General features: G+C 51.8%; 3 protein-coding genes across 5 annotated transcripts in view; 2 read left to right on the forward strand and 1 right to left on the reverse strand.

Moving 5' to 3' along the window:
• Window positions 1–236: 236 nt before the first annotated feature.
• Window positions 237–4,587, reverse strand: LOC131127544 (GRAM domain-containing protein 2B). Its single transcript, XM_058069529.1, has 13 exons — window positions 4,193–4,587; window positions 3,074–3,161; window positions 2,911–2,980; window positions 2,736–2,839; window positions 2,552–2,647; window positions 2,406–2,477; window positions 2,139–2,228; window positions 1,202–1,313; window positions 999–1,082; window positions 865–931; window positions 685–789; window positions 529–613; window positions 237–391 (listed from the first exon to the last, which is right to left on the reverse strand). The coding sequence occupies exons 1-13, from the start codon at window positions 4,447–4,449 to the stop codon at window positions 350–352; spliced, it is 1,272 nt and encodes a 423-aa protein (XP_057925512.1). The 5' UTR covers window positions 4,450–4,587; the 3' UTR covers window positions 237–349.
• Window positions 3,464–15,241, forward strand: znf608 (zinc finger protein 608). 3 transcript variants are annotated; one of them, XM_058069513.1, is made up of 9 exons: window positions 3,464–5,786; window positions 7,722–7,998; window positions 8,085–8,172; window positions 9,627–11,955; window positions 12,388–12,820; window positions 12,907–13,073; window positions 13,178–13,325; window positions 13,398–13,454; window positions 14,769–15,241. In XM_058069513.1, the coding sequence occupies exons 1-9, from the start codon at window positions 5,352–5,354 to the stop codon at window positions 14,786–14,788; spliced, it is 3,954 nt and encodes a 1,317-aa protein (XP_057925496.1). In that variant the 5' UTR covers window positions 3,464–5,351; the 3' UTR covers window positions 14,789–15,241. The 3 variants fall into 3 exon arrangements, with proteins under 3 accessions (XP_057925496.1, XP_057925497.1, XP_057925498.1); XM_058069514.1 differs by having other exon boundaries at window positions 3,990–5,690; XM_058069515.1 differs by lacking the exon at window positions 3,464–5,786 and adding an exon at window positions 5,925–7,445.
• A 1,308-nt stretch (window positions 15,242–16,549) lies between these two features.
• The window catches only part of cep120 (centrosomal protein 120), an 11,847-nt gene continuing 1,074 nt past the window's right edge, over window positions 16,550–27,322 (forward strand). The window contains exons 1-18 of the mRNA XM_058069812.1: window positions 16,550–16,759; window positions 18,571–18,727; window positions 18,820–18,934; window positions 19,006–19,144; window positions 19,386–19,558; window positions 19,639–19,836; window positions 19,909–20,139; window positions 20,207–20,414; window positions 20,506–20,680; window positions 20,745–20,894; window positions 20,965–21,147; window positions 21,219–21,309; window positions 21,385–21,516; window positions 23,981–24,070; window positions 25,230–25,322; window positions 25,432–25,593; window positions 25,654–25,776; window positions 25,885–25,983. Of these exons, the coding sequence (XP_057925795.1) occupies window positions 16,711–16,759; window positions 18,571–18,727; window positions 18,820–18,934; window positions 19,006–19,144; window positions 19,386–19,558; window positions 19,639–19,836; window positions 19,909–20,139; window positions 20,207–20,414; window positions 20,506–20,680; window positions 20,745–20,894; window positions 20,965–21,147; window positions 21,219–21,309; window positions 21,385–21,516; window positions 23,981–24,070; window positions 25,230–25,322; window positions 25,432–25,593; window positions 25,654–25,776; window positions 25,885–25,983 (2,568 nt within the window). The 5' untranslated portion in view covers window positions 16,550–16,710. The remainder of the gene's footprint in view (window positions 16,760–18,570; window positions 18,728–18,819; window positions 18,935–19,005; window positions 19,145–19,385; window positions 19,559–19,638; window positions 19,837–19,908; window positions 20,140–20,206; window positions 20,415–20,505; window positions 20,681–20,744; window positions 20,895–20,964; window positions 21,148–21,218; window positions 21,310–21,384; window positions 21,517–23,980; window positions 24,071–25,229; window positions 25,323–25,431; window positions 25,594–25,653; window positions 25,777–25,884; window positions 25,984–27,322) is intronic.

Genomic DNA, 27,322 nt, shown 5'->3' on the forward strand with positions numbered 1-27,322 from the left:
CAGAACAATGCTATTATTTCACCAAGGCTCACTTTGCTGACTGAACCTGAAGGCATCGTGCAGTACCTGGACAGGTGTGAGGAGACAGGAGCAGGACTTACTGCTGCTGACTGCCGGCCGCCATCTTTGTTGAGGGAGTGAAGCGGCCTAGCGACAGGCTATTGCATTGTGGGTAGGCGGTGTAGGATGTCAGCACAGGAAGTAATAATGAATGAAGGACGCCAAACACCCGTGGGGTCGGTTACCCTTTTGTGTATTTTGACCCCCCAGCAAGTACACAGTACACAGCAGTACATTGGCATGGTGGTACTTTGACAGCGTTAGTACAAATATACAGGAAGAGAAGTTATCACACGGCTTGGTCCAGAAGCCTCTGCAGGTTCTTCTGCACCTGCAAGACAACAGCGGTTCTTCACTCACTCACATGCTAACGTCGCTAGCCTAGCGCCTTGCTAATGTTACCAATGAAATTAGCATTAGCTGGCACCTCGTTCTTCAGCTAACGTTCACGTTACGTTTGTCCTTTACCTTGTCTAGCTTCTTCAGGTTGATGGTCAGCAGCTCAGAGAAGAAGTCGGCGTCGACGTCGCCGCTGCCTTGCAGGAGGTCCCTTCTGGAAGGGAAAGCAGGGACAGTAACCTTCACGGTCTCAGCGCCGGTCCGTCCCGGTCTTGCGGAACCTACTGGTGCTGGGCCAAGTCCGCCATGGAGCCCAGCGTGGCCAGTCTCTGCTCCAAGGAGAACATCTTGACGGTCAGGTAACACGATGACAGCACCAGCGTGCACACGCTAACACACGGATGAAGGAACGTGTTGAGGAACATTGTTGTTGTTGATGATGGTGAAGGTAATGGAGAGCCTTACAGGAAGAGGTATACACACAGCAGGGTGTTGAAGGAAAATGTTCTCTCCTCCTCCTTGGTGTCCACACCTGAACCACGACCACACAATCAACACACGCTTCTCCAACAATCAACACCCTGATGGAGTCTTCTTACGCTCCTGCTTCCTGGCCTGATGCTCAGCAGGTGCTGACACCTCACCCTGCTTGAACGCCTCCAGGAAGGACGGAACACGGAAGTCTGGAAGACACGATTCCATGCCATGCAGGATGGGCCGATGGCAACATACAACATACAACATGCAACATACAACATACAACATACAAGAGGACTCTGCCACTCCTGATTGGCTGAGATACCTGCCATCTTTTCCTCGTCCGGCGTTTGTGAATCGGAGCTGCTGCTCTCCTCCGTGTCCCGCCTCCTGTCCCTCAGCGTGCCGTCCAATTGGCCAAAGTCAGCGTGGAAACCCTGTGTTGGTGGATTGTGTTGTCATGTGAGTCTTGGGGTGCTGCTTTCAGTCCTGGTCCATTTGAGTTCCATTGAGTCATGTTATGTTGGGTTGTGGTGCTTTGAGTCGTGTTCCATTGAGTCGTGTTCCATTGAGTCGTGTTCCAATGAGTCGTGTTCCACTGAGTCATGTTGAGTCGTGTTCCATTGAGTCGTGTTCCAATGAGTCGTGTTCCACTGAGTCATGTTGAGTCGTGTTCCGTTGAGTCGTGTTCCAATGAGTCATGTTCCATTGAGTCATGTTGAGTCGTGTTCCATTGAGTCGGGTTGAGTCGTGTTCCAATGAGTCATGTTCCACTGAGTCATGTTGAGTCATGTTGAGTCATGTTGAGTCATGTTGAGTCATGTTGAGTTGTTTTTCATTGAGTCGTGTTGAGTCGTGTTTCATTGAGTCGTGTTCTATTGAGTCGTGTTCCACTGAGTCCTGTTGAGTCATGTTGAGTCATGTTCCACTGAGTCGTGTTGAGTCATGTTGAGTCGGGTTGAGTCGTGTTGAATCGTGTTCCAATGAGTCGTGTTGAGTCGTGTTGAGTTGTGTTTCATTGAGTCGTGTTGAGTGGTGTTCCACTAAGTCTTGTTGAGTCATGTTGAGTCGTGTTCCGATGAGTCGTGTTGACTCGTGTTCCGATGAGTCGTGTTGACTCGTGTTCCAATTAGTCGTGTACCACTGAGTCGTGTTGAGTCATGTTGAGTCGTGTTCCGTTGAGTCGTTTTCCATTGAGCCGTGTCGAGTCGTGTTGACTCGTGTTCCATTGAGTTGCGTGCAGTGGTGTTGTGTTCACTGACCAGGGGAAAGCGTGGTGAGTGCGGTGACCTCTGCGTTCTGAAGTTGTTCTGTGTTGAGGAAGGGATGGGACTGTTGCAAGGACTCTTCTCCTGGACACACGTGCATCATAGCGGTCATGTAACAATACACTACACTAGGTACTACTACTACTACTACTACTACTCAGCACCACCAATGCAGTAGCGTGACCAGTAATGGAATGTGATGTAATATGTCCTGAGTTACTTTTAGTAAGGTAAAGTAAGGTAGTACGGTGTTGTACTGACTTCCAGGTGGAGACAGACGGACATGAGGAACCTGTAGGTGTTGTCCCGGGACAGGAAGGACACGAAGACGTACTGCAAAGACGCGTCCACAAGTTTCAGAGGTGGCGTTGGAAAATCTTTGAGCGTCTGGAGGAGAGAGGACTCACTCTGTCGTCCGCCGTGGCAATCACCACGGCGTTTGGCACCAAGATGGCCGTCTTGGTCTTCTTGACGTGGGTGACGGACATGACGGGGATGGCGATCTGGGCGGGACAAATATCACACCTGCTCAGGACCAGCGGCACAAACAGGAAGTGCATGTTTCCTACTTCCTGCTTCCTACGTCGTCACCTTGGTGTCTTTGCCAAAGACTTTGGAGTGGAAGCAGATCCAGTGGTCCGACACGAACATCCGTCCCTGGTAGAGGATGTCCTTCTGCAGGGCACACGTGTAACCTACACACACACACACCTAGTAGTACTACATGCTAGTAGAGAAAGTACATGTAGTACTTCAGTCAACTTACTTTGTCTGAGTTGCTCGTCTTTGCTGATCTCCTTAAATATTTTATGGTATTGACAATTACTTTTGGAAAGCTGAAACACAACAACAACGCTCATAGTACTCGGGTACCAGTAGTAGTAGTTGTACTTCTAAAAGGCAGAGCAGACCATAGGGTGACCTCTGACCTGGCTGGAGTGAGACTTCTTCCTGTCCAGCTTGGCGTCCGGGTCACTCTGGACCTGACTCAGCACACACGGATCCAAAGTCTTTGACCTGCAGACAGCAACCAGGGACCAATGAACCCTCACGCCACTCACCCTTACACAACGCTTTGGGTACGCTGCATGGAGTACTTGGAGCAGTACACGCCAGTATGAAAAGACAATTTGGTTTAAAAAAACAACTTTATGTAGTCATAGGAAAATAACATATATGAAATATATAACATATATTATATATTTATATATTATATATATAACTAAATATTAAATATAATTACAAAGATAAATGTATTACAAATATTTAAGAAAAAAATATATATATGCATTTTCAAAAATATTTTTCAAATGTAAAGAATTTTTTAAAATATATTTTTATGTTATTGTATTTTAAAAAATATAAATATATATATATATATGTACAGTATATATATGATTATATGTATTATTTAGTTTTATATTTTGTATATGTATTATTACAAATACATACATGTACATAAACATAACAATATTTTAATAAAACATTCAGCTAAACAGCAAAATTATAAACATGTAATTAAAAAGACAAAAACAACAATATTTAAATATATATATATTTTAAAAATTATATATATCATTTATATAACATTAAAATATTTAAAAAATTAAATTATAGAATTGTTGGTAAATATGATTTGAAAAATAAGATATGAAAAAAATAACATTTTTTTAAATATTAAAGGAAAAAAAGCATAATTTTCCAAAATACTAATATTCCCACCAAATATAAAATATATAAATATATAAGCAATAGCTTCCAAAAATATGAACTAGGTAAATAAAATAATTAGAAATGTTCTAATTGCCATATTGACCCTTTTCTTCTTCTCTCCTTTTTTAATAGTGTGTTGCAACCACCCACATTTGCAACGTCCCAGAATATATCTTTTTCTCGCCCCGACTTCTCCAGTGTGGAATAAGTTCAAATGAATGTATTCTGCTCTCTAACGCTGGGTGTCGGAGCTGCAGCCCACCCCGGGAATACAAGAAGTCCGCAGACGGCAGTCGGCACCCTAAGGTGACTTTTGATTCTTGGGGTTTTTTTACCGGACCAGAGGTGCCCTCCTGCTCCCCGGGGCTTCCTGATGCTCCGCCTCGGCCGCCTGCGGACGCTCGCCAGGCGTCCTCGCGCATCTTTGACGCTCCTCGGCCGCCATGTCCACGTCCGGACCGCAGACCGACACCTGGGCCTCTTTAAGACCCGAGGCGGCGCTCAGGTGGGTGTCCTTCTCGTCTCCTTCTCTGGACGCTCCTCTGCAGGCCCGCCGGGCCTCCTCCTGCTGGCCCGCGCTCGCTTCTGTCATCACCGCAGGGCGACTGACCCCCGCCGCCGTCTACGCTCTTTCACCTGCTCTGGGGGCGGGGCCTCCTGACAGTCACAGCCAATCGCACGGCGCCAGGATGTGTGTTTCCAGAGTGATGGCAGACGCTGGAGAGGAGGTCACCCGAGCCACCTATTGTCCCGTGTGTGTGTGTGTGTGTGTGTGTGTGTGTTCGTGTGTGTAACGTGAGCAGGTGACGTCACAAAGTCGCGGTGGTGACTGATTGTGTTTCGTCAACGTTTTCAAGATGAGAAGCAAACATTAATGTGACCTGAACCACCCCCCCCCTCCACCTCCACACAGTGTTTGTGTCCAAAGTCCAAAAGTGTTTGTTATGGTGAAAAACCAGACCAAAAAGGGGGCCAAGGCCGTCCACACAGTATCAATAATGTCAAATAGGATTAGAAATAAGTCAATCATTCATTGTACACGCGTACACTGACTCTATTTTATTCTATATTATATGAAAGAATATATAGTAAATGAAATAACATGTATATATACAGTACTATGTATAGTGTCGTAGAATATAAAATAACACTATCTAATAATAAAAGCCAAATAAACCGCCCGGCGCCCCCCAGCGGCCACCGACAGTAAAGCAATGATCAGTAGTTGGCACTACAGCGCCCCCGCGTGGCCGGCCAGCCTGTCACGTGATGCATCTCTTTCATAGAAAGCATCCAAATGGGAATGTAGAGTTGATCGTTTGAAGACGAATATGAATAGCAACCAACACCAGGTTGATTGATTGATTGACTGACTGACTGACTGATTAATTCCCAGGGAGCCCCCTCCACCTCCTACTCCCCCCCCCCCCCTCATCCCGCCATCACTGCTGTGACCCAGGAAGCTGGCGGCGGGGGGGCGGCGGCGAGTCTGAGATGATTTCAGCCTCCAACATCATCATCATCAGCAGCAGCAGCATCGAGGAGGACCGGAAGGAGAAACATGTCCTCCGCGGCTGGAGGAGGAAGGAGAAGCCCGGTGACAGCTCTCCTCCTCTTCCTCCTCCCTCCTCCTCCTCCTCTTCCTCCTCCTCCGTCTCCCTCGCTTCTTCCACCCTGGCCGAGCATCCTCCCGCCAAGGAGGCCCGCCGTGACAAGCCTTGCGGGAAAAGCGCGCTGGATTGCGGCGTGAGGAGCGGAGGAGGAGGAGCAGGAGGAGGAGGTGGAGGGGGCGCCGTGGTGCTGAGGAGGCCGCATGACGACTCCTCCGAGAAGGTGAGCATCTCCTTGTTGTCCTTATTGTCTCCGCAGCCGCCATCACTGCAGGCCGTCATCATCATCACCATCATCATCATCATCGCTTCTATTCAGGTGCGTATGCACGTGCACGATTTGTGCGTTGTCTGGAGCGTGACACGTGACGTCACCTGGCCTTCGCGAGCACAAGGAGGCACGAGGGAGGCTAGGAGACAAGTGGAGGTGGTATAGACGGGGGGGGGGGGGGGGGGGGCAAAGATGGAGGGATGACGTCTGGCGGGAAATGGCAGTGACAGCGGAGGACGTGCGCGTGCGAACGCCAAGCATCCTGGTTGCTAACAGCTAGAATGTTTACACGCAAGATGAACGCCATCAGAGATAGAACAATAGGCTGTCGTGGAAGTCATCGTAGTACTCGTGTCACGTGCTTTGGCAGACACGTGTCAAACACGCATAACAGGAAGTGCCTTGATGGTTTGTGGGTGTTGGAGTGATGTGGAATTATTAGGACACAATGCTAACAGTGAGGATGCTAACGTAGAAGGTCCCTGACCAATGGCAACGACCTGAGACAGGAAGTGATGTCACCAAGGTACCTCTGGCTGATGGTAACATTGTTGTCATCACTTCCTGTTATAAAATGCAAATGCAAACGACCTTATCTGAGACAGGAAGTGATGTCACGAAGGTACCTCTGCCTGATGGCCATCACTTCCTGTTATAAATGCTAACAGTGAGGATGCTAACATAGAAGGTCTCTGACCAATGGCAACGTCTTTCTTTGAGACAGGAAGTGATGTCACGAAGGTACCTCTGCCTGGTGGCCATCACTTCCTGTTATAAATGCTAACAGTGAGGATGCTAACATAGAAGGTCTCTGACCAATGCTAACGACCTGAGACAGGAAGTGATGTCACCAAGGTACCTCTGGCTGATGGTAACATTGTTGTCATCACTTCCTGTTATAAAATGCAAATGCAAACGACCTTATCTGAGACAGGAAGTGATGTCACCAAGGTACCTCTGCCTGATGGCCATCACTTCCTGTTAGAAATGCTAACAGTGAGGATGCTAATATAGAAGGTCTCTGACCAATGCAGCATCTTTCTTGGAGACAGGAAGTGATGTCACGAAGGTACCTCTGCCTGATGGCCATCACTTCCTGTTATAAATGCTAACAGTGGGGATGCTAACATAGAAGGTCTCTGACCAATGCTAACGACCTGAGACAGGAAGTGATGTCACTCAGGTGCCTCTGGCTGATGGTAATGTTGTCATCACTTCCTGTTATAAAATGCTAACATAGAAGGTCTCTAACCAATGCAAACAACCTTCTCTGAGACAGGAAGTGATGTCACGAAGGTACCTCTGACTGATGGCCATAACTTCCTGTTATAAATGCTAACAGTGAGGATGCTAACATAGAAGGTCTCTGACCAATGGCAACGACCTGAGACAGGAAGTGATGTCACTCAGGTACCTCTGGCTGATGGTAATGTTGTCATCACTTCCTGTTATAAAATGCTAACACAGAAGGTCTCTACAGGCTGAGCTGGGAGAAGGGAAGGGGAACCAAAGATGGCGGCTGTTCCCAAAGACACACGTGTGTGAGGAGGATGCTGATGGGAGGGAGGAAGGGAGGGAGGGGGCGAGGAGGGAACGTGAGGACACAAGGAGGGAAGATGGAAGGACAAAGAGACCATTGAAAGACGTGATGAATACGAACTCGCTCCGGTTGCGGAATACCAGGACCAGGTCTGCCCCCTTGCAAGGGTACTGGATGATTTGATTGTTTTAGGGTAAAGGGGACCAATTGTGCTCATGTTGCCCCCCTTTGAGTGGTGGTCTCCTATAGAGCAGCGACACACAATAACCCGCATAGAGAACTTTCTAGAGCTTCCAGTATTAAGCACATTCAGTAAAGAAATGATCATCTTTCTAAAAACCCGCTTGGGTGAGTTTGGTGTGGAGGAATCACTCAGGTGACCTTTGAGGTCAACAATGGAGACACTAGGAGGCGACCCAATACTTTCCTCTTCTTACCTGCAGGTGGAGCCCATGTTTACTCCACCAGCCGCCCCTGCTCTGGGCCCGGCGGGGGCCACCACCGGACCCTTGCCGCCCTCTGCCGACTCCTTTTCCCCACCCCCTCCGCCCTCCTGTCACCAAGCCAAGCAGCTGGTGGTGAGGACCAGGTCCGTGGGCACCAACACGCAGGACTCCAGCGGCACTCCGGGGCCGGAAGGGGACTCGGACCTCACGGGGCCCTGCCAGCCCGGGACGAGCGTCAACCTGGAGGGCATCGTATGGCACGAGACGGAGGAAGGTACCGCTTTTATTCCTCACGCGGATTAAAATGGAGGCTTGATGCTGAGATGTGATCTCTGATGCGGTGGACCGTGTCTGTGTCAGGTGTGCTGGTGGTCAACGTGACTTGGAGGAAGAGGACGTACGTGGGGACGCTGCTGGACTGCACCAAACATGACTGGGCCCCTCCCAGGTGACGCCGCGCTTTATGTCGGGAAGACAAGACGGGAAATAAGGGAGAAAACAGGAACAACAACAATCCAATAAAAAAGGAAATAGTTATTGTTACAAAAAAAGTAACTGAGTTACTCCACTACAAAAGTAACTAGTTACCAGTAAAAGTAACTATTGCCACAGCAAAGACCGGTACCATGAAAGAGGTTTGCATTTATTGCAGTCAATCACCCAGACGTCCGCCCTGGAGCAAGGCCGGGGGCCGGGCCTTCACCTTTAGGCCCAGCCCTTCATGGGTGAGGCCCCGGTGTCCCACATCGCGGGCCCGTCACCTAGGACCTGGGTGACCCTTGCGGGGGCTTGTGGCGCTACCGGGGGCTCTACCGGGGGCTTGTGGCCATACCGGGGGCTCTACCGGGGGCTTGTGGCCCTACCGGGGGCTCTACCGGGGGCTTGTGGCCCTACCGGGGGCCCTACCGGGGGCTCTACCGGGGGCTTGTGGCCCTACCGGGGGCTTGTGGCCCTACCGGGGGCTCTACCGCGGGCTTGTGGCCCTAGTGGGGTCTCGTGGCCCTGGCGGGGTCTCGTGGCCCTACCGGGGGCTCGTGGCCCTACCGGGGGCTCGTGGCCCTAGTGGGGGCTCGTGGCCCTACCGGGGGCTCGTGGCCCTACCGGGGGCTCGTGGCCCTACCGGGGGCTCGTGGCCCGGGACAACATAGCCCCCGGGATCACTCCTATAAATGTTGATTGGATGGGATCAAAGAACGTTACTGTTGCTTTAATTGAGGACGTGATTGGTGCCAAAGACACAATGGTGGCCAGATCAACCGCACCACCTTAGTGTTTTGCTATGAGTTAGTTCTTCAACCTGAAGTTTTGATCAGGTATATACTATACTAAATACTATATAGTATACAGGTGTAGTATATTCATTTGTAGTGTTGCTAAGTTCATTTCCTGGCCGCTTGCGAGGCTTCATCCTCTCATTTATTCCACGCAGGCCGCGGTTGCCATGGCGATTCGTCTCCGGGCTAAATTGCTCTGAGCCATATGTGGTCAGCGTGGAGCGGCGTCACCGGGGGGGGGGCTGAGATAAATTAAAAGGCCGCTGTGATTTATTAGGAGATCTCAGCGGAGAAACACAAAGTCGATGCAAAGAAAACAAGACTTGGGCTGACGTGACGCCGAGAATTCCTTTGTGTTCCGCTTTTTGGCTTTGTTTTCAATTCCTTAGCAGCTTTTCTTCACCAAGGTGGTTTTGTTGCATCCACGGGGAACCGGCTGAGAGCGTGGATAAGAAGACAAGCGCAGAAATGAGCTTTAAATGAGTTTTTATAGCAGCAGAGGAGAGTGTTTTGATGCTAATTAGCTTCCAAACTCACGGAGCGTCGACGTTCCCAGCCATTGGCCTTGCAGGATCCGCCCACAGATAAAAGGCGGGTTCTCTAAAGTTTCTTTTCATGTTCTGGCCAGGTTCTGCGAGTCTCCATCCAGCGATCCAGAGATGCCGGGTGGGCGCGGCCGCGGGAAAAGGATGCGGCTAGCGACGGGGGAGCGGCCCTGCGTGGAGGCCGCCCCTGCGGTGAAAGTCCGTGGTCTTCCGCAGCACCGTAGCCGTGGCGGCGGCATGGCGGCCTCGCCGGTCCACAGCAAGGGCCGCCGCGGCAGCTTGAAGCTCATCGGCAACTGCAGGGCTTCCCCTTCGTTCTTCACCGTGGACGACGTCAAAGCGGCTAACGGCGCCGCCGTCCTCCCGTCCGGGAAGCGAAAGAACAAGCCGCCGGCCGACCTGGACCTCAGCCTGGTTTCCTCGGACGACGTCAAGAACGTGAACGGGAAAAGGATAAGAGCCAAGTCCCGCAGCGCACCCTCCACGCCGCAAGGCAAGTCCGACCCCTCCTTCATGGACCCCGGAGGAGGTCGCGCCTCCTCGCCGCCGGCCCCGCCCATTCTCATCGACTGCCCCCACCCCAACTGCACTAAACGCTACAAGCACATCAACGGGCTGCGCTACCACCAGACGCACGCCCACCTGGAGGCGGAGGAGCAGAGGAAGCCGGACCTGGACCCCGCCAAGGACGGCGAGAGCGAGGAAAGACTGTCGGACTGCGAGGACCCTGTCGGTCACGTGACCTACGACCACTCGGAGGCAAGCAACAGCTCTGCTAAGAAAGCGGCGCCCCTATATAAGGTGACCACCGTGGGCTCCCCCAAGAACAGACGGCTGCTCCTCAGTACGGACCACAGTCCTCCTGCCAGCTCCAAAACCAGGAGGAGCTCCCTGCTGAAGGACGGCCTGATGGACGACCTCAGCAACCTGCCCATCATCTCCAACATGACGGTGGTCCTGGAGAACTGCATGGTTCCCGACAGGAGCTCCGCGATGGAGATGCCCAAGCTGGAAGCTGAAGGTCTGCTCGACAAGAAGATCCTTTGTGACAAGAGCAAAAAAGCCAACGGGAAGGTGGACAAGCTGTCCAAGTCCCGCCCCAACCGGCCAATCGCCCCGGCCCCCGCCCCACCCAAGCTCATCGCTATCCCCAATGCAGCGTACCCTGCGCTTCCGGCTGATGCGGCCGCCCCCCATCAGCCGGTCGGCCTGAGCAGTAAGAACCCGTCCTTGAAGGCCATCAAACCGAAGCTCAGCATGGTTGTGGAGCCCAGCCTGGTCAGCAAAGCCACGCTGCTGGGCTGCAAGGAAACCAGGAAGAAGGAGAAGAGACGACTGAAGGACAAACACAACAGGGACACGCCCACGAGGACGCCTAACGCCGAAGGCAGGGGGATCAAAACGGAAGATGGCGCTGCCAAAATGGCCGCAAAGGAGATCTGCGGAAGCCTCCTGAAGGAGCACCTGAGCAAGCAGGAAGTGATGAACGGCTTCGGCGAGAGCCAAGAGAGCAGGATGGCGAGCATCCGTGCTGAGGCCGACAAGGTCTACACCTTTACGGACAACGCTCCCAGTCCATCCATCGGCAGTTCCTTGCGGCTGGACGCCGCCGGTTGTCCACCGACCGCCGACAGCGACACCAACAGCCCCGCCTACTCGGACATCTCTGATGCGGGGGAGGACGGCGCGTCCTCGGAAAGTCGCTCGGAGGCCCTCAGATCCAAGTCTGCTTCTTCTGCTGAGCTGAACTCCGGCAGTAACCATAGCAACGCCAGGAAGACACCCCCCGCAGGACCGGGCCCCTCATCGAAGGAGCCTCAGTCGCCCTACTACCACAGCTTTGAGCCCTACTTCCTGCCCGGGTTCGTCCAGGCGGACAGGCAGGGCGGCGGCGGGGGCTTCCACAAGGGTTCCCCCCACCATGCCAAAAGTAAAGATGGAAAGGATGACATCAAGGACGAGGACAAAGGCCCCACCCATGACTTTCCTGACGGTAAAAAGGGTGACGGGTCAACGCCGTCTCAGCTCCAGCTGGCAATGAGCCAGACCCAGACCGCCCTGGCCCAGTCCCTGTACTACGGACAGTACTCAAGAGGACTCTACATGGACCACAAACTCTTACTGGGCTCCAAGTGTTGTGACCAGAAGAGGGGTCAGGGGGCACGAGAGGGTGAGGACGTCAAATATGTGGGCGGGGCCCCGTCCAGTGGAGGCAAAGGTCCAGAAAACCCTAAAGGGTCCTGCCCCAAAGCTATCCTGTCCTACTTGGAGGCCAATGAGCGGGGAGAAAGGGGACCGGGGGCGAAGGGGGTCTCAACCAAAGACTGCGATGACGTCAAGTCCGCGTCCTCCCTGTCCCACCTCAACCCCAACAGTCTCGCTGAGCCGGACTCAAACCTTTCCTACTCCAGTGTAAGTCTTTCCCTTTGCCTCTAACCGCCGCCGCCGCCTTCATGACCGCCCACATGCCACGTCACGTCCAATCCGGTGATTTGGCCGAGCTGTAGCCACGCCCACACGCTAACTCGCCATTGAATGTTTGACCCGTGTAGACCTAAATCATCCCATCCCATCATGCATTGACTTGCCATCACGTGTGAGACGCGGCGCACGCCACAATGGCCGCCTGCCGTCATCCTCCATCCAAACACATGCAGGGACGCTGGTAGGGCGTCCGTGTCAGACCCGGTCTTTCCTCCATAGTCCATCAGCAGGGGTGGGCGCCCTCGCCGCTGAACGCATGCACGTAGATCGTGAAGCCATCTTGGTAAGACCGCCGTTAGGACGGCCCCCTAGGGCGGGAACCACTGTCACCAGCACCAACACTTGTCCCCATCAATCCAGCCTCCAGACGGCCCCACCTGGGCTCAGCGCCTGGCTCACAGCAAATACTCAGACCTGCAGAGTCCAGTTGGGGATGCGGCCGACGAGGGGGATGCAGACCGGTCCAAAGAAAGGGGGGCCGCCGTGGAACCCAAGCCGTCTTCAGCCGGAGGGGGCGGAGGCCACGACGCTAAAAAAAACAGAGTTCGAGTATCGCACGATCCGCCGCTCGTCGACCCCAACGACTCGGATTGCCTGGACGGCCTGCAGGAGTCGACGGGGGGTCAGTCAGGGGAGTCCCAGAATGCCCGGGTGGCGGTCTCTCCTCCCATGACCCCCCAGCAGCCCTACGTGCAGTACCAGCACTCCTCGTACCCGCCCTACCTGGCCATGTGCGAGGGCGGCGGGGGCTCCTACAGGGGGGCGTCCCCCACCCTGGTCCAAAATTACACAGGTAAGAAACCAGTCCAGGTCTATCAGACTGTGGGCCAGATGTAGACTATCTTTGTGGTGGACTGAAGCTGTGAACCTCTTGAACAGGCTTTCACTACCCTCTGTACGGGAAGACGGCGGGCAGGGAGGAGTCGGAGGTGACTCCGCCCAGCAGAGGAGGCGTGGTTAGCGGCAAGCCTGGCGGAGACTCGTCCTCATCCTCCGCCATGGAGCTGCTGAAGCAGTGCCAGCAGTTCCACGGGAAGTCCCCCGCCGTGAGTTACATCGGCGCTAGCGTCGTCGCTCATCTTCGCCAGTTAGCCTGGGGCGGCTAGCCTGATCCTGGTCTTTCCCTGATCCTGGTCTTTCCCTGATTCAGCCTGCTGAGAAAGGCTCCCCCGAGGTGGACCACGAGGTGGACCGTGACAGGGGCCACGTGTCCTTGGGTCGACACCTGCACACGCACCATCACACGCACCTGGGCGTCACCTACAACCTGGTGTCGGGACAGTACGACATCTACCCAGGTGCTCACAGATGTACCGTACTTGGGCGTTGTGCCGCATGTTGTAACCTTCACATGTCTGTGCGTGTTGAAGGTCTGAGCGCCAGGTCGCTGGTGTCCGGGCAGCAGGCGTCAGGACGCTCCTCTGCTGGTATGGAAAACTCTTTCACAACATCACACCACCCTTTGACTGGCATGCTGGGAAGTCTCCAAGACAACGACCGGATAGGACGACAACTGGAGCTGTCCTATCTGGTCTTTCAAGTGAATGCGACTGGTCTGGTTGGGTCGTCCCGGAAGACATTTCACCTCTCAGGCTTCATTAGTTCATGCAAGACTAGCTAGACTTGATAGGACTACAACTGTGGTCCTATCTAGACTTGATAGGACTACAGCTGTCCTATCTAGACCTGTTCTAGTCATTGAGCATGCGTAACTGTCAAAATGCCTCACAACAGTTTGTGTTCAAAGACTAGACAGGACTGGGACTAGAGCAGTCCTATCTAGTCTTGGAGCATGGACCGATGAAGCGTGCGACGATGAGACGTAAAACGTCTTAGATAAGATAGGACTAGAGCTGTCCTATCTAGTCTTTTGAGTGATGATGGGAGGCAAAAGTTCATGTCCTACCTAGTCGTCGTCCTATCTAGTCTTTAAACACAGCCTGTTTGGATGAGAGGCTAAATATTTTCCAGGACAATGTGAACAACAAGATAGGACCTGTCCTATATACTGGACCTGAAAGGACTAGATTTGTCATTTCTAGACCTGATAGGACAGCTGTAGTCCTAGTCCTAGCTAGTCTTTGAGCATGCGTAACTCTTTAAAAGCTTTATCAGTTTGTCTTGAAAGACCAGATAGGACTTGGACTAGAGCTGTCCTATCTAGTCTTTTGAGTGATGATGAGAGGCAAAAGTTCATGTCCTACTTAGTCGTCGTCCTATCTAGTCTTTAAACACAGCCTGTTTGGATGAGAGGCTAAATATCTTCCAGGACAATGTGAACAACAAGATAGGACCTGTCCTATTTACTAGACCTGAAAGGACTAGATTTGTCCTTTCTAGACCTGATAGGACAACTGTAGTCCTAGTCCTAGCTAGTCTTTGAGCATATGTAACTCTTTTAAAAGCTTTATCAGTTTGTCTTCAAAGACCAGATAGGACTTGGACTAGAGCTGTCCTATCTAGTCTTTGAGCATGACGTGATGAAAGGCAAAAGTTCATGTCCTACCTAGTCGTCGTCCTATCTAGTCTTTAAATACAGCCTGTTTGGATGAGAGGCTAAATATCTTCCAGGACAATGTGAACAACAAGTCTTGAAAGACCAGATAGGACTTGGACTAGAGCTGTCCTATCTAGTCTTTAAGCATTGGCTGCAACCAGACTGAGGCTAGTGAGTGAAGTGACGTTTCATTGGCTCCCCCCGAGCGTCCTCTAACGTGTCCTTCGTCCTGTCGCCCCCGCAGACAGAGACGTCAAGAAGTAGGACGCACGACGGGGCGGCGTCCCACACGAGCCAGACACGACCAATCGGACTTCCACGGTGGTCATCAATCAATCACGGCGACAGACATTTCTTACGAGCGCCCCCAGCGAGGGACACACGGAGGACAGGAAGTGGAGCGTTTGCCGGGAGGAATTGTACAAAGGAGACATGCGGTGTTTCTGGAAGGCACGCGTTATGACTGAATGTAGTGAAGACCACGCCCCTATTAGCCACACGCTGACCTTGTAATGCTAACGTGCGTGTTGATTGTATCGTCTTGATGTGAGCGTACGCCATCATCATCATTCCACCGCCACACGTCCACACGTCCACACGTCCACACGTCCACACGTCCCAAGTAGCGCTAGGAGGTCTTCTACCATCACGTGTAACCTGCTCTCGCTTTTTATACTGTATATGCCTTAATTCATATGTTTGCCAATCACAATTAAAGGATCTTATATACATTTGCCTTTTCTCATAGATTCTCCTACAATGTCCTACATTGGCCTACATTGGCCTACATTGGCCTATATTGGCCTACATTGGCCTAGAATGTCCTACATTGGCCTAGAATGTCCTACATTGGCCTAGATTAGTGGAGGTAAACATTGACGCCTCTGTCAGGGCCTGCTAGCCGCCTAGCTACTTGTTGATGCTACCTAGCTACATGTTGATGCTACCTAGCTACTTGTTGATGCCGCCTAGCTACTTGTTCATGCTACCTAGCTACTTGTTGACATCACCTAGCTACTCGTTGACGCCGCCTAGCTACTTGTTCATGCTGCCTAGCTACTTGTTGATGCCACCTAGCTACTTGATGCTACCTAGCTACTTGTTGACGCCGCCTAGCTACTTGTTCATGCAGCCTAGCTAGTTATTGACGCCACCTAGCTACTTGTCGATGCTACCTAGCTACTTGTTGATGCTTCCTAGCTACTTGTTGATGCTTCCTAGCTACTTGTTCATGCAGCCTAGGTACTTGTTGATGCCACCTAGCTACTTGTTGACACCGCCTAGCTACTTGATGCTACATTGCTACTTGTTGACGCTACCTAGCTACTTGTTGACACCGCCTAGCTACTTGATGCTACCTAGCTACTTCTTGATGCTACCTAGCTACTTGTTGATGCTGCCGAGCTAGTTATTGATGCAGCCGAGCTACTTGTTGATGCTTCCTAGCTACTTGTTGATGCTTCCTAGCTACTTGTTGATGCTACCTAGCTACTTGTTGACGCTGCCTAGCTACTTGTTGACGCTACCTAGCTAGTCAATGCTACCTAGCTAGTCAATGCTACCTAGCTACTTGTTGATGCCGCCTAACTACTTGTTGATGCTACCTAGCTACTTGCTGATGCTACCTAGCTACTTGTTGATGCTACCTAGCTACTTGTTGATGCTGCCTAGCTAGTTATTGATGCTGCCTAGATACTTGTTAATGCTACTAGCTAGCGATGTACTAGTTAGCTAGCTAGTTGGCAATTTGAATGTCAAGCTCCTCCCTCTCAGCCTTGCACCTATTATTCTTTGGGATGTGTCCTCCATGCTTGGACTTTGGATTTCAGCTGAATGTTCATGATCCTCCATGATTTAGAAACCATTCCACTTGCTAGCTGCAGTTAGCTCGACACAGTATTAATATTTGATCTGGGTCCATCGTGGGTGCATTTCACTACATTGTGCGGCAGTGCGGCTGCACTTCCACTCCCGTCCAGCAGAGGTCAACCTCCGCCCGAGCGCTTCCTGTCTGACTTCCGCTTTTAAAACCAAAATGGTGGCGCCAAAGCTTGACAACAAAGCGCCTTTTTGCGTCCCGAGCGAAGAACAGGAAAGTTTTCAGACGCTTCTCTTCGGCGACCATTGAACGTCAGCAAAGTTCCGACTTTAAAGCCTGAAGACTTTCCGCTCGCCCAAATGTTGACATGGCTCCGAAAAACGAGCAGCTTTTCATCGTTTTGTCCATCCTGGAAGGTGAGCGGCAGCTGTCACTCAATCATGAAGAAAACACTCACTTGACTTTTGTAGCATTTAGTGTAAAAGTACTATTTAATAATACTCACAACAAGCTAACTTTCCAGCTAAAGTAAATGTTAGCCCAAACAGTCACGGTTAAAGTCTCAGCAAGACTCCAATTCATTTATCTGGTTAATCAATCAAACTGATTGGTTTTCAGCCTGTTACATGTTACATGTTACATGTCACATGACGACGGACTGGCCAGACGCAGCAACGTCTAAACGCTCCAAACACGCAAATCACACATGACGCAAAAGCACACGCAACTATTTGTTAGCCGTGCTACCAGGAAGCTAGCCGTGCTACCAGGAAGCTAGCCGTGCTACCAGGAAGCTAGCCGTGCTACCAGGACGCTAGCCGTGCTAGCCAAGGCACCACACATGAGTTTGAATGTAAACGTGATTGACATCTTTGGTAGGAAAAATGATGTGCTTTTAAATGTCAATATCCCTTAGGTCTGACCGTCCTAGTAGCATGGCTAACTTCCTGGTAGCTGGGTTAGCTTCCTGGTAGCCTTCCTAACTTTCTGGTAGCTAGGTTAGTGTCCTGGTAGCCTTCCTAACTTTCTGGTAGCATGGCTAACTTTCTGGTAGCTAGGTTAGCGTCCTAGTAGCCTTCCTAACTTTCTGGTAGTATGGCATGGCTAACTTTCTGGTAGCTAGGTTAGCGTCCTGGTAGCCTTCCTAACTTTCTGGTAGCATGGCTAACCTTCTGGTAGCATGGCATGGCTAACGTTCTGGTAGCATAGCATGGCTAACTTTCTGGTAGCTAGGTTAGCGTCCTGGTAGCCTTCCTAACTTTCTGGTAGTATGGCATGGCTAACTTTCTGGTAGCTAGGTTAGCGTCCTGGTAGCATGGCTAACCTTATGGTGGTATGGTATGGCATGGCTAACTTTCTGGTAGCATGGCTAACTTTCTGGTAGCTAGGTTAGCGTCCTGGTAGCATGGCTAACCTTATGGTAGTATGGCATGGCTAACTTTCTGGTAGCTAGGTTAGCGTCCTGGTAGCCTTCCTAACTTTCTAGTAGCTAGGTTAGCGTCCTGGTAGCCTTCCTAACTTTCTGGTAGCATGGCTAACCTTCTGGTAGCAGGGCATGGCTAACTTTCTGCTAGGTAGCATGGCTAACTTTCTGGTAGCTAGGTTAGCATCCTGGTAGCCTTCCTAACTTTCTGGTAGTATGGCATGGCTAACTTTCTGGTAACTAGGTTAGCGTCCTGGTAGCCTTCCTAACTTTCTGGTAGCATGGCTAACCTTCTGGTAGCATAGCATGGCTAACCTTCTGGTAGCATAGCATGGCTAACTTTTTGGTGGCCTGGCTAACTTTTTGCTAGCATGGCTAACTTTTTGGTAGCATGGCTAACTTTTTGGTAGCATGGCTAACTTTACTTCCTGGTAGCTAAGTTAGCATCCTGGTAACATGGCTAACTTTCTGGTGGCCTGGCTAACTTCCTGTTGGCTAGGTTAGCGTCCTGGTAGCCTTCCTAACTTTCTGGTAACAAGGCTAACTTTCTGGTAGCGTGACTAGCTTCCTGGTGGCCATGCTAATTTTCTGGTGGAATGGCTAACGTCTTGGTACCCCACCTAACTTCCTGGAAGCCACTTCCTGTTAGCGCGGCTAATCTCTACTGTGTTCTGTGAGCTAGCAGCATTTCTCTGCTGCTTTGAGTTAGTGTTTTTAGACATTTGTAGCATTTCCCTTAGCATGTGTGTAGCGGGTCCACCTTGGTTCCGGGTCCCGTGTTGACAAAGGTTTCTTGTTTTGCAGGTCGGGACTTTCCAAAGCGCTCCCAGCTCAGCCTGGAGGTTCAGGCCAGCTTCGATGGCGAGCAGCTGACCACGGACCCGGTGGACCACCTGGACCAGCCTCAGTTCAGCACGGAGCTGGCGTGGGAGCTGGACCGCAAGATGCTGCACCAACACAGGTGTGTGGCGGACGCGGTCTTCACCCTGGCCTCCTTTTTCCGGGACCGCCGGAACCGCAGCTTGACTGACGGATGAGAACTTGTGTGTCCAGACTGCAGAGAACGCCCATCAAGCTTCACTGCTTCGCCGTGGACTCCGGCAAAGGCAGCAGGGACAGCGTGGGCTACATCGTCCTGGACCTCAGATCCGTGCACGAAGTCTCTCAGGTCAGCTCGCCGTCCCTGGCGTTGACGCCGTGGCCTTTTCTTCCGACACCGCCTGCTTTGTTCCTCACCAGGAGCCTCGCTGGTACCCCCTGCTGAGCAGCAGGTACACCAAGACCAAGCCCTCGCTGCTCCTCAGCATGCTGCTGGAGAATGCCGGGGGGTCCTCCCCGCTGGCGTCCCCCAAGACCAGGAAGGACCCGTCCAGGCAAGGTCAGCTGTCAGTGTTTATCTGCATGCTAGCTTCATTAGCCACTCCAATTGTCCATAGGTATGAATGTGAGTGTGAATGGTTGTTTGTCTATATGTGCCCTGTGATTGGCTGGCCACCAGTCCAGGGTGGACCCCGCCTCTTGCCCCGCCTTGTGACCCTTGTGAGGATAAATGCCATAGAAAATGGATGGTTGGGCCTTGGAGCTTCTTCTTGTTTGACAGTCATGCCGCCCCCCGCCAGAGCCCCCGGCAGTCCACCATGGGGACCACCCCCTCGCCGCCCAGCAGCCCACGGACAAACTGGAGGCGCTCCTGGTACCGGAGAAGGGCTACCACCAGGTGGGAGCGGCCGACGTGGCGGTCGACATGTTTGTGCTGTCCGTCACCGTGGCGTTCGCCTCCAAGCTGGAACAGGTCAGCACAGACCCCGCCCACTGCGACCCCTGACCCCGACCCTTGACCGGTCCCGTCCTGAGCGCGTGTGCTGTGTGCAGCTCATCCCCAGCACCATGAAGGTGTCGGCCGAGGGCTCCAGCTTCTTCTTCTTCTACACGCTGCTGGGGAACGACATCACCAGCGAGCCTTTCCAGAACCTCCTCGCTCCCGACTTCCAGCCGGAGCGCGCCTCCGTGCGCATCCGCAGCAGCGAGCGGGTCCTGCGCCGCTTCCTGTCCCGGCAGCCTTCTCTGCAGGTGAGCATGAGCCAGCACTTTCACCGCCGGGGGGGGCCCCCCCTCCACCGAGCTCACCCGCTGTGCCCCCAGATCCACCTGTGCTGTGGGGCGCACTCGCTGGGAAGCGCCGACGTCCCCCTGGCCACGCTGTCCGCTCTCGCCGTGGATCTGGCGAAGAGGGCGGCGACGGTGGAGGGCGTGTTCGCTCTGCACCCCCCCGCCCTCCTCAGACACGCCCTGCCGCCTCAGCCCACCGACCTGCGGCCCAACGTCAGCGTGGCGGTCACTCTTCGACAGGAGGATGTCCCGCCTACGCCGCAGGTTGATGACCACTCTTTATTCTCATAACGTGTGGACTTTATTTATGATTGACATTGTCTTCCTTTAGCCTTTAGCCAATAGAGACGCAAGTAAGACAAACCCCGCCCCTCCTCCGTCCGCTGGCGTCATGGCTCCTCCCACCGAGGAGCGAGTCGCCACTTCGACTCCCGTCCGAAACCCGCCCGATGCGTCGCCGTCTCCTCCCCCCGCCCATCCTTCCTCACACAGGGAGGCGGAGCATCAGCAGGAAGCCCAAGAATGGACAGCGCCTCCAGGTGCGCTTGGCTTACCCAGCATGCCTTGTGGCCAGTGGGCGAATAACCACACCGGTGACAGCAGGAGGTTGTGTGTGTTTTTTGTCCACAGACAACATGGCCGCCGCCGTCTCCAGTCAGCCGGAAGCAGAGGGCGGAGCCTCGGCCGTCTTCATCCTGCCCCCCAAAGTGTCCATCCCCCCGTCGGCGCACCACTACCGCTTCTCCTTGGACCTGTGCAGCCTCCGCAACCTCAGCCCCTCCCACCCCATCAACGCCACGCTCAGGTGAGACGTACGCCGCAGCTTCCGCCAAGGCACGCCCTCACACGCCGCATCCTGTCCCGCCCAGGTACTTGTACCCGTTTTTTGGCAGCGTGTCGCCCGTGGTGACGAGCCCCCCGGTGGAGCTGCACGGGAACACGGAGGCGTCTCCGCCGCAGTCCTACTGCGCCTTCAACTTCGCCGCCGCGCCGCAGCTGCTCCAGGACACCTTCCTCAGGTAGCCACGCCCCCTACCGCCATGCCGTTGGTGCCGTGGGCTAACGTGGGCTAACGTTGCGCTCACGCAGGGTGCCGCTGGTGTTGGAGCTCTGGCACAGGGACCCCGGGGGCGGGGACCACCTCATGGGACGGGCCTCGCTCCGGCTGTCTCACCTGCTCGCCGCAGAGAGGACGGCGTGCCCGGCCGACACAGGAGAGGCTCGCTGGTCCCAGACCCACCAGGACCGGGTCCTTGTCTACGATACTCAGAGGTCAGAGGTCACTCAGCACTGCTGTGGACCCCAAAACATCTGATCTTTTTTTCTTTGGGGGACACGTCCAGCCAGAAGGTGGCTGAGGTGGACTACGTGGCCGTGCTGGACCACTTTGGACTGGTCGACGTCCGAGACCTTCCTGGGTCCCAGTCCACCAAGGTGCGTGCGTGTGCATGTGTGTGTACATGTGTATGTGTGCCACAGATGTGACGGACCTTGTCGTCTTCTCATCAGACCCAACCTGCGGTTCCTCCACAAGCGGCCCCGCCGACGCTGCCCCCCGGCCCCCGGGACACCCTGGAGTACCACAAGGCCCTGGAACTGGAGCTGTGGAAGGAGAAGCAGGAGGACCACTTCAATGATCAGGTGACCACGGGGCCTCCTGGTTGCGTTGGAGTCCATGTTGTCGTCCATGTTGTCGTCCATGTTGTCGTCCATGTTGTCATCCATGTTGTCGTCCATGTTGTCATCCATGTTGTCATCCATGTTGTGGTCCATGTTGTCATCCATGTTGTCGTCCATGTTGTCGTCCATGTTGTCATCCATGTTGTGGTCCATGTTGTCGTCCATGTTGTCGTCCATGTTGTCATCCATGTTGTCATCCATGTTGTCGTCCATGTTGTGGTCCATGTTGTGGTCCATGTTGTCATCCATGTTGTCATCCATGTTGTGGTCCACGTTGTCGTCCACGTTGTCGTCCACGTTGTCATCCACGTTGTCGTCCACGTTGTCGTCCACGTTGTCGTCCACGTTGTCGTCCACGTTGTCGTCCACGTTGTCGTCCACGTTGTCGTCCACGTTGTCGTCCACGTTGTCGTCCACGTTGTCGTCCACGTTGTCGTCCACGTTGTCGTCCACGTTGTCGTCCACGTTGTCGTCCACGTTGTCGTCCACGTTGTCGTCCACGTTGTCGTCCACGTTGTCGTCCACGTTGTCGTCCACGTTGTCGTCCACGTTGTCGTCCACGTTGTCGTCCATGTTGTCGTCCATGTTGTCGTCCATGTTGTCGTCCATGTTGTCGTCCATGTTGTCGTCCATGTTGTCATCCATGTTGTCATCCATGTTGTCATCCATGTTGTCATCCATGTTGTCATCCATGTTGTCATCCATGTTGTCATCCATGTTGTGGTCCATGTTGTCGTCCATGTTGTCATCCATGTTGTCATCCATGTTGTCGTCCATGTTGTGGTCCATGTTGTGGTCCATGTTGTGGTCCACGTTGTGGTCCACGTTGTCGTCCACGTTGTCATCCACGTTGTCGTCCACGTTGTCGTCCACGTTGTCGTCCACGTTGTCGTCCACGTTGTCGTCCACGTTGTCGTCCACGTTGTCGTCCACGTTGTCGTCCACGTTGTCGTCCACGTTGTCGTCCACGTTGTCGTCCACGTTGTCGTCCACGTTGTCGTCCACGTTGTCGTCCACGTTGTCGTCCACGTTGTCGTCCACGTTGTCGTCCACGTTGTCGTCCACGTTGTCGTCCACGTTGTCGTCCACGTTGTCGTCCACGTTGTCGTCCACGTTGTCGTCCACGTTGTCGTCCACGTTGTCGTCCATGTTGTCGTCCATGTTGTCGTCCATGTTGTCGTCCATGTTGTCGTCCATGTTGTCATCCATGTTGTCATCCATGTTGTCATCCATGTTGTCATCCATGTTGTCATCCATGTTGTCATCCATGTTGTCATCCATGTTGTGGTCCATGTTGTCGTCCATGTTGTCGTCCATGTTGTCGTCCATGTTGTCGTCCATGTTGTGGTCCATGTTGTGGTCCATGTTGTGGTCCATGTTGTGGTCCACGTTGTCGTCCACGTTGTCGTCCACGTTGTCGTCCACGTTGTCGTCCACGTTGTCGTCCACGTTGTCGTCCACGTTGTCGTCCACGTTGTCGTCCACGTTGTCGTCCACGTTGTCGTCCACGTTGTCGTCCACGTTGTCGTCCACGTTGTCGTCCACGTTGTCGTCCACGTTGTCGTCCACGTTGTCGTCCACGTTGTCGTCCACGTTGTCGTCCACGTTGTCGTCCACGTTGTCGTCCACGTTGTCGTCCACGTTGTCGTCCACGTTGTCGTCCATGTTGTCGTCCATGTTGTCGTCCATGTTGTCGTCCATGTTGTCGTCCATGTTGTCGTCCATGTTGTCATCCATGTTGTCATCCATGTTGTCATCCATGTTGTCATCCATGTTGTCATCCATGTTGTCGTCCATGTTGTCGTCCATGTTGTCGTCCATGTTGTCGTCCATGTTGTCGTCCATGTTGTCGTCCATGTTGTCGTCCATGTTGTGGTCCATGTTGTGGTCCACGTTGTGGTCCACGTTGTGGTCCACGTTGTGGTCCACGTTGTCGTCCACGTTGTCGTCCACGTTGTCGTCCACGTTGTCGTCCACGTTGTCGTCCACGTTGTCGTCCACGTTGTCGTCCACGTTGTCGTCCACGTTGTCGTCCACGTTGTCGTCCACGTTGTCGTCCACGTTGTCGTCCACGTTGTCGTCCACGTTGTCGTCCACGTTGTCGTCCACGTTGTCGTCCACGTTGTCGTCCACGTTGTCGTCCACGTTGTCGTCCACGTTGTCGTCCACGTTGTCGTCCACGTTGTCGTCCACGTTGTCGTCCACGTTGTCGTCCACGTTGTCGTCCATGTTGTCGTCCATGTTGTCGTCCATGTTGTCGTCCATGTTGTCGTCCATGTTGTCGTCCATGTTGTCGTCCATGTTGTCATCCATGTTGTCATCCATGTTGTCATCCATGTTGTCATCCATGTTGTGGTCCATGTTGTCATCCATGTTGTCATCCATGTTGTGGTCCATGTTGTCATCCATGTTGTGGTCCATCCAGCTGAGGAGGAAGGAGATGTTTCACATGAAGACTTTAGCGGAGGAATGGATGAGACGAGAACGTGGGAGGGAAGCCTTGGTCAGCAGGAAGGTCAGATACTACTACTACTACTACTACTACTACTACTACTTATTATTACATCATCACTATATAGTGTACTACACTATACCACTACATGTACTATACTATATGTACTACATACCGCTAATGTACTACACTATATACTATATGTACTACACTATATACTATATGTACTACATACCACTAATGTACTACACTATATACTATATGTACTATACTATACTGCTAATGTACTATACTATATGTACTACATACCAATAATGTACTACACTATATACTATACGTACTACATACCACTAATGTACTACACTATATACTATACGTACTACATACCGCAAATGTACCACATACCACTAATGTACTACATGCCACTAATATACTACACTGTATACTATATGTGCTACATACCACTAATGTGCTACATACTGCAAATGTACTACATACCACTAATGTACTACACTATATACTATATGTACTACATACCACTAATGTACTACACTATATACTATATGTACTACATACCAATAATGTACTACACTATATACTATATGTACTACATACCAATAATGTACTACACTATATACTATATGTACTACATACCAATAATGTACTACACTATATACTATACGTACTACATACCACTAATGTACTACACTATATACTATACGTACTACATACCGCAAATGTACCACATACCACTAATGTACTACATGCCACTAATATACTACACTGTATACTATATGTACTACATACCACTAATGTTGTACATACCACTATAATGTACTACATACCACTAATATACTACACTATATACTATATGTACTGCATACCACTAATGTACTACATACTGCTAATGTACTACATACCACTAATGTAGCACCTACCGCTAATGTACTACATACCACTATAATGTACTACATGCTGCTAATGTACCACATGCCGCTGATGTAGTACATCATCACTAGTGTAGTACATATCGCTGATGTAGTACATATCGCTGATGTAGTACATATCGCTGATGTAGTACATATCGCTAATGTAGTACATGCCGCTGATGTAGTGGTAAATAAAAGCAGGTGCGTGGTAGACGTAGTAGTGCAGTATTTCCTTGAGAAGATGCTAACGCTAGCATGGAAGGTGAGCAGGAGCATCTCCATCCTTCATGCAGGAGATGGAGTGCAGCCGCCTGGAGGAGCAGCTTCAGACCACCTTGGTCCATCTGGAGAAGAAGGACAAGCAGCTGACGGAGGCCCAGCTCAAGGTGACCTTGCTCTCCTTCTTCTTCTCCTTCTTCTTCTTCTGCTTCTACTGCTTCCGCTTCCTGGGGGCGGAGCCCAGCCGCGTCAGACGCCGCCTGCCGTGGGTTTCAGACGCAGAGGCTGCAGCGTGACCTCCTGGCCGAGCACAACCTGGGCCAGAAGGAGCTCCAGGAGAAGAGCAGGAGGTTGCAGATGGAGTGCGAGCACCGCGTGGCGCTGGAGAAGGACAAAGTCCGCCTGATGGAGGAGGAGCGAGAACGTCTGCTCAAGCAGGTACTCAAACGCCTCCAAGACGCCTCCGTCAGAAGAAGCCATGGTCTTGTGTGTGTGGAGTTGTCTGACGCAGAAGGTCGCTACAAGCAAGTGGAGAAGGAGTTCCTCGTCTTCAAGGAGCAGCAGAACATCAGACCTGAAGTACGTCTGCAGTCGGAGATCAACATCCTCACTCTGGAGAAGGTCGGCACCGTCTTCTTTCTACTTAACCTTCCATCTTGAGTGGCAGCAGGACACCATCTTATCCTCCTTCTTCTTCTCCTTCTCCTCCTTCTCCTCCTCGTGTCCCAGGTGGAGCTGGAGAGGAAGCTGGAGTCCACCACCAAGTCCAAACTTCACTACAAGCAACAGTGGGGCCGTGCCCTCAAAGAACTGGCACGCTTCAAACAGGTACTACTCTAGTAGTACACACGGCACACCACCACATGTACTGGACACTATATATATATATATACACTTTGGATTGTGTACTTCATACTGCACTATTTGGTACACTTTGTAGTAACCATACTTGTAAATACTACACACTGTGGTACATGCTAGTACACACTTTGTGGTATGCATGCCATTGTGAGTACTTCATAGTATGTAGTATGGACACACGCACATGATAGTACACACTTTGTAGTATGTAGTACAGACCACATTATAGTATACACTTTGTGGTATGCATGTCATTGTGAGTACTTCATAGTATGTAGTATGGACACACTTGGGTAGTACACACTTTGAAGTATGTAGTACTGACGCACAGGTAGTACACACTTCGTAGTATGTAGTACAGATGCACATGTAGTATGTAGTACAGACACACATGGCAGTACACACTTTGTAGTATGCAGTACAGACACACTTGTAGTACACACTTTGAAGTATGTAGTACAGAAGCACATGGTAGTACACACTTGGTAGTATGTATGTCATTGCAAGTACTTCATAGTATGTAGTATAGACACATGCACATGATAGTACACACTTTGTAGTATGTAGTACAGACGCACATGGTAGTACACATTTTGAAGTATGTAGTACAGACGCACATGGTAGTACACACTACGTAGTATTTAGTACAGACACACATGATAGTACACGCTTGTGGTATGCATGTCATTGTGAGTACTTCATAGTATGTAGTATGGACACACTTGGGTAGTACACACTTTGAAGTATGTAGTAGAGGCCCGTGTTAGTACACACTTTGTAGTATGTAGTACAGACAGACATGATAGTACACGCTTGTGGTATGCATGTCATTGTGAGTACTTGATAGTATGTAGTATGTACTACATGCCATGACTTTGTCCCTGTCCTCATTAGTGAGTCTTTGGTGTGTTTGTTATAGTAGCAATTAGCCACAAAGCTAATCCGGGTGGCCGACGGGCCCCGGGGGGGGGGGGGGGCGCTTGTGTCAACACGTGTGACGTCGAGCACGGATGACCGAGTCCAAAAGTTGCCGCCATCGCCGCCGTCCTGGTTTGTCCCGTGGAGGCAAAGGGCGGCTTAGATGATGTTTGTGTAGTTTGATTGACAGGGCGTCCTCCAAGGTCAAGGCCCCTCCCAGACAGCCAGACAACAGAAATACCACTTTTTCTTCTCGCCTTTGGTCAGCGTGAGAATTCCTCAGCTCCTGCTGCATTTTTCTCACACATCTTTCTTAGGAAAATAGACTTTAAAAAAAGCCCATTAATCACTGCTTTGGGAAGCCACGCCCACAGCCCCACCTCCTAAG

This window comes from Doryrhamphus excisus, chromosome 4 (genome assembly GCF_030265055.1).
Source record: "Doryrhamphus excisus isolate RoL2022-K1 chromosome 4, RoL_Dexc_1.0, whole genome shotgun sequence".
In the NCBI taxonomy this organism is placed as follows: Eukaryota; Metazoa; Chordata; class Actinopteri; order Syngnathiformes; family Syngnathidae; genus Doryrhamphus; species Doryrhamphus excisus.

Coding starts and splice junctions, on each gene's coding strand:
- znf608 (XM_058069513.1), top strand. CDS start 5,352: ATGATTTCAGCCTCCAACATCATCATCATCAGCAGCAGCAGCATCGAG. Junction 7,999..8,084: donor ATGGCACGAGACGGAGGAAG/GTACCGCTTTTA, acceptor TGTCTGTGTCAG/GTGTGCTGGTGGTCAACGTG. Junction 13,074..13,177: donor TCCACGGGAAGTCCCCCGCC/GTGAGTTACATC, acceptor TCCCTGATTCAG/CCTGCTGAGAAAGGCTCCCC.
- LOC131127544 (XM_058069529.1), bottom strand. CDS start 4,449: ATGACAGAAGCGAGCGCGGGCCAGCAGGAGGAGGCCCGGCGGGCCTGC. Junction 1,314..2,138: donor ACTCACCACGCTTTCCCCTG/GTCAGTGAACAC, acceptor CCACCAACACAG/GGTTTCCACGCTGACTTTGG. Junction 392..528: donor ACCTGAAGAAGCTAGACAAG/GTAAAGGACAAA, acceptor GTTGTCTTGCAG/GTGCAGAAGAACCTGCAGAG.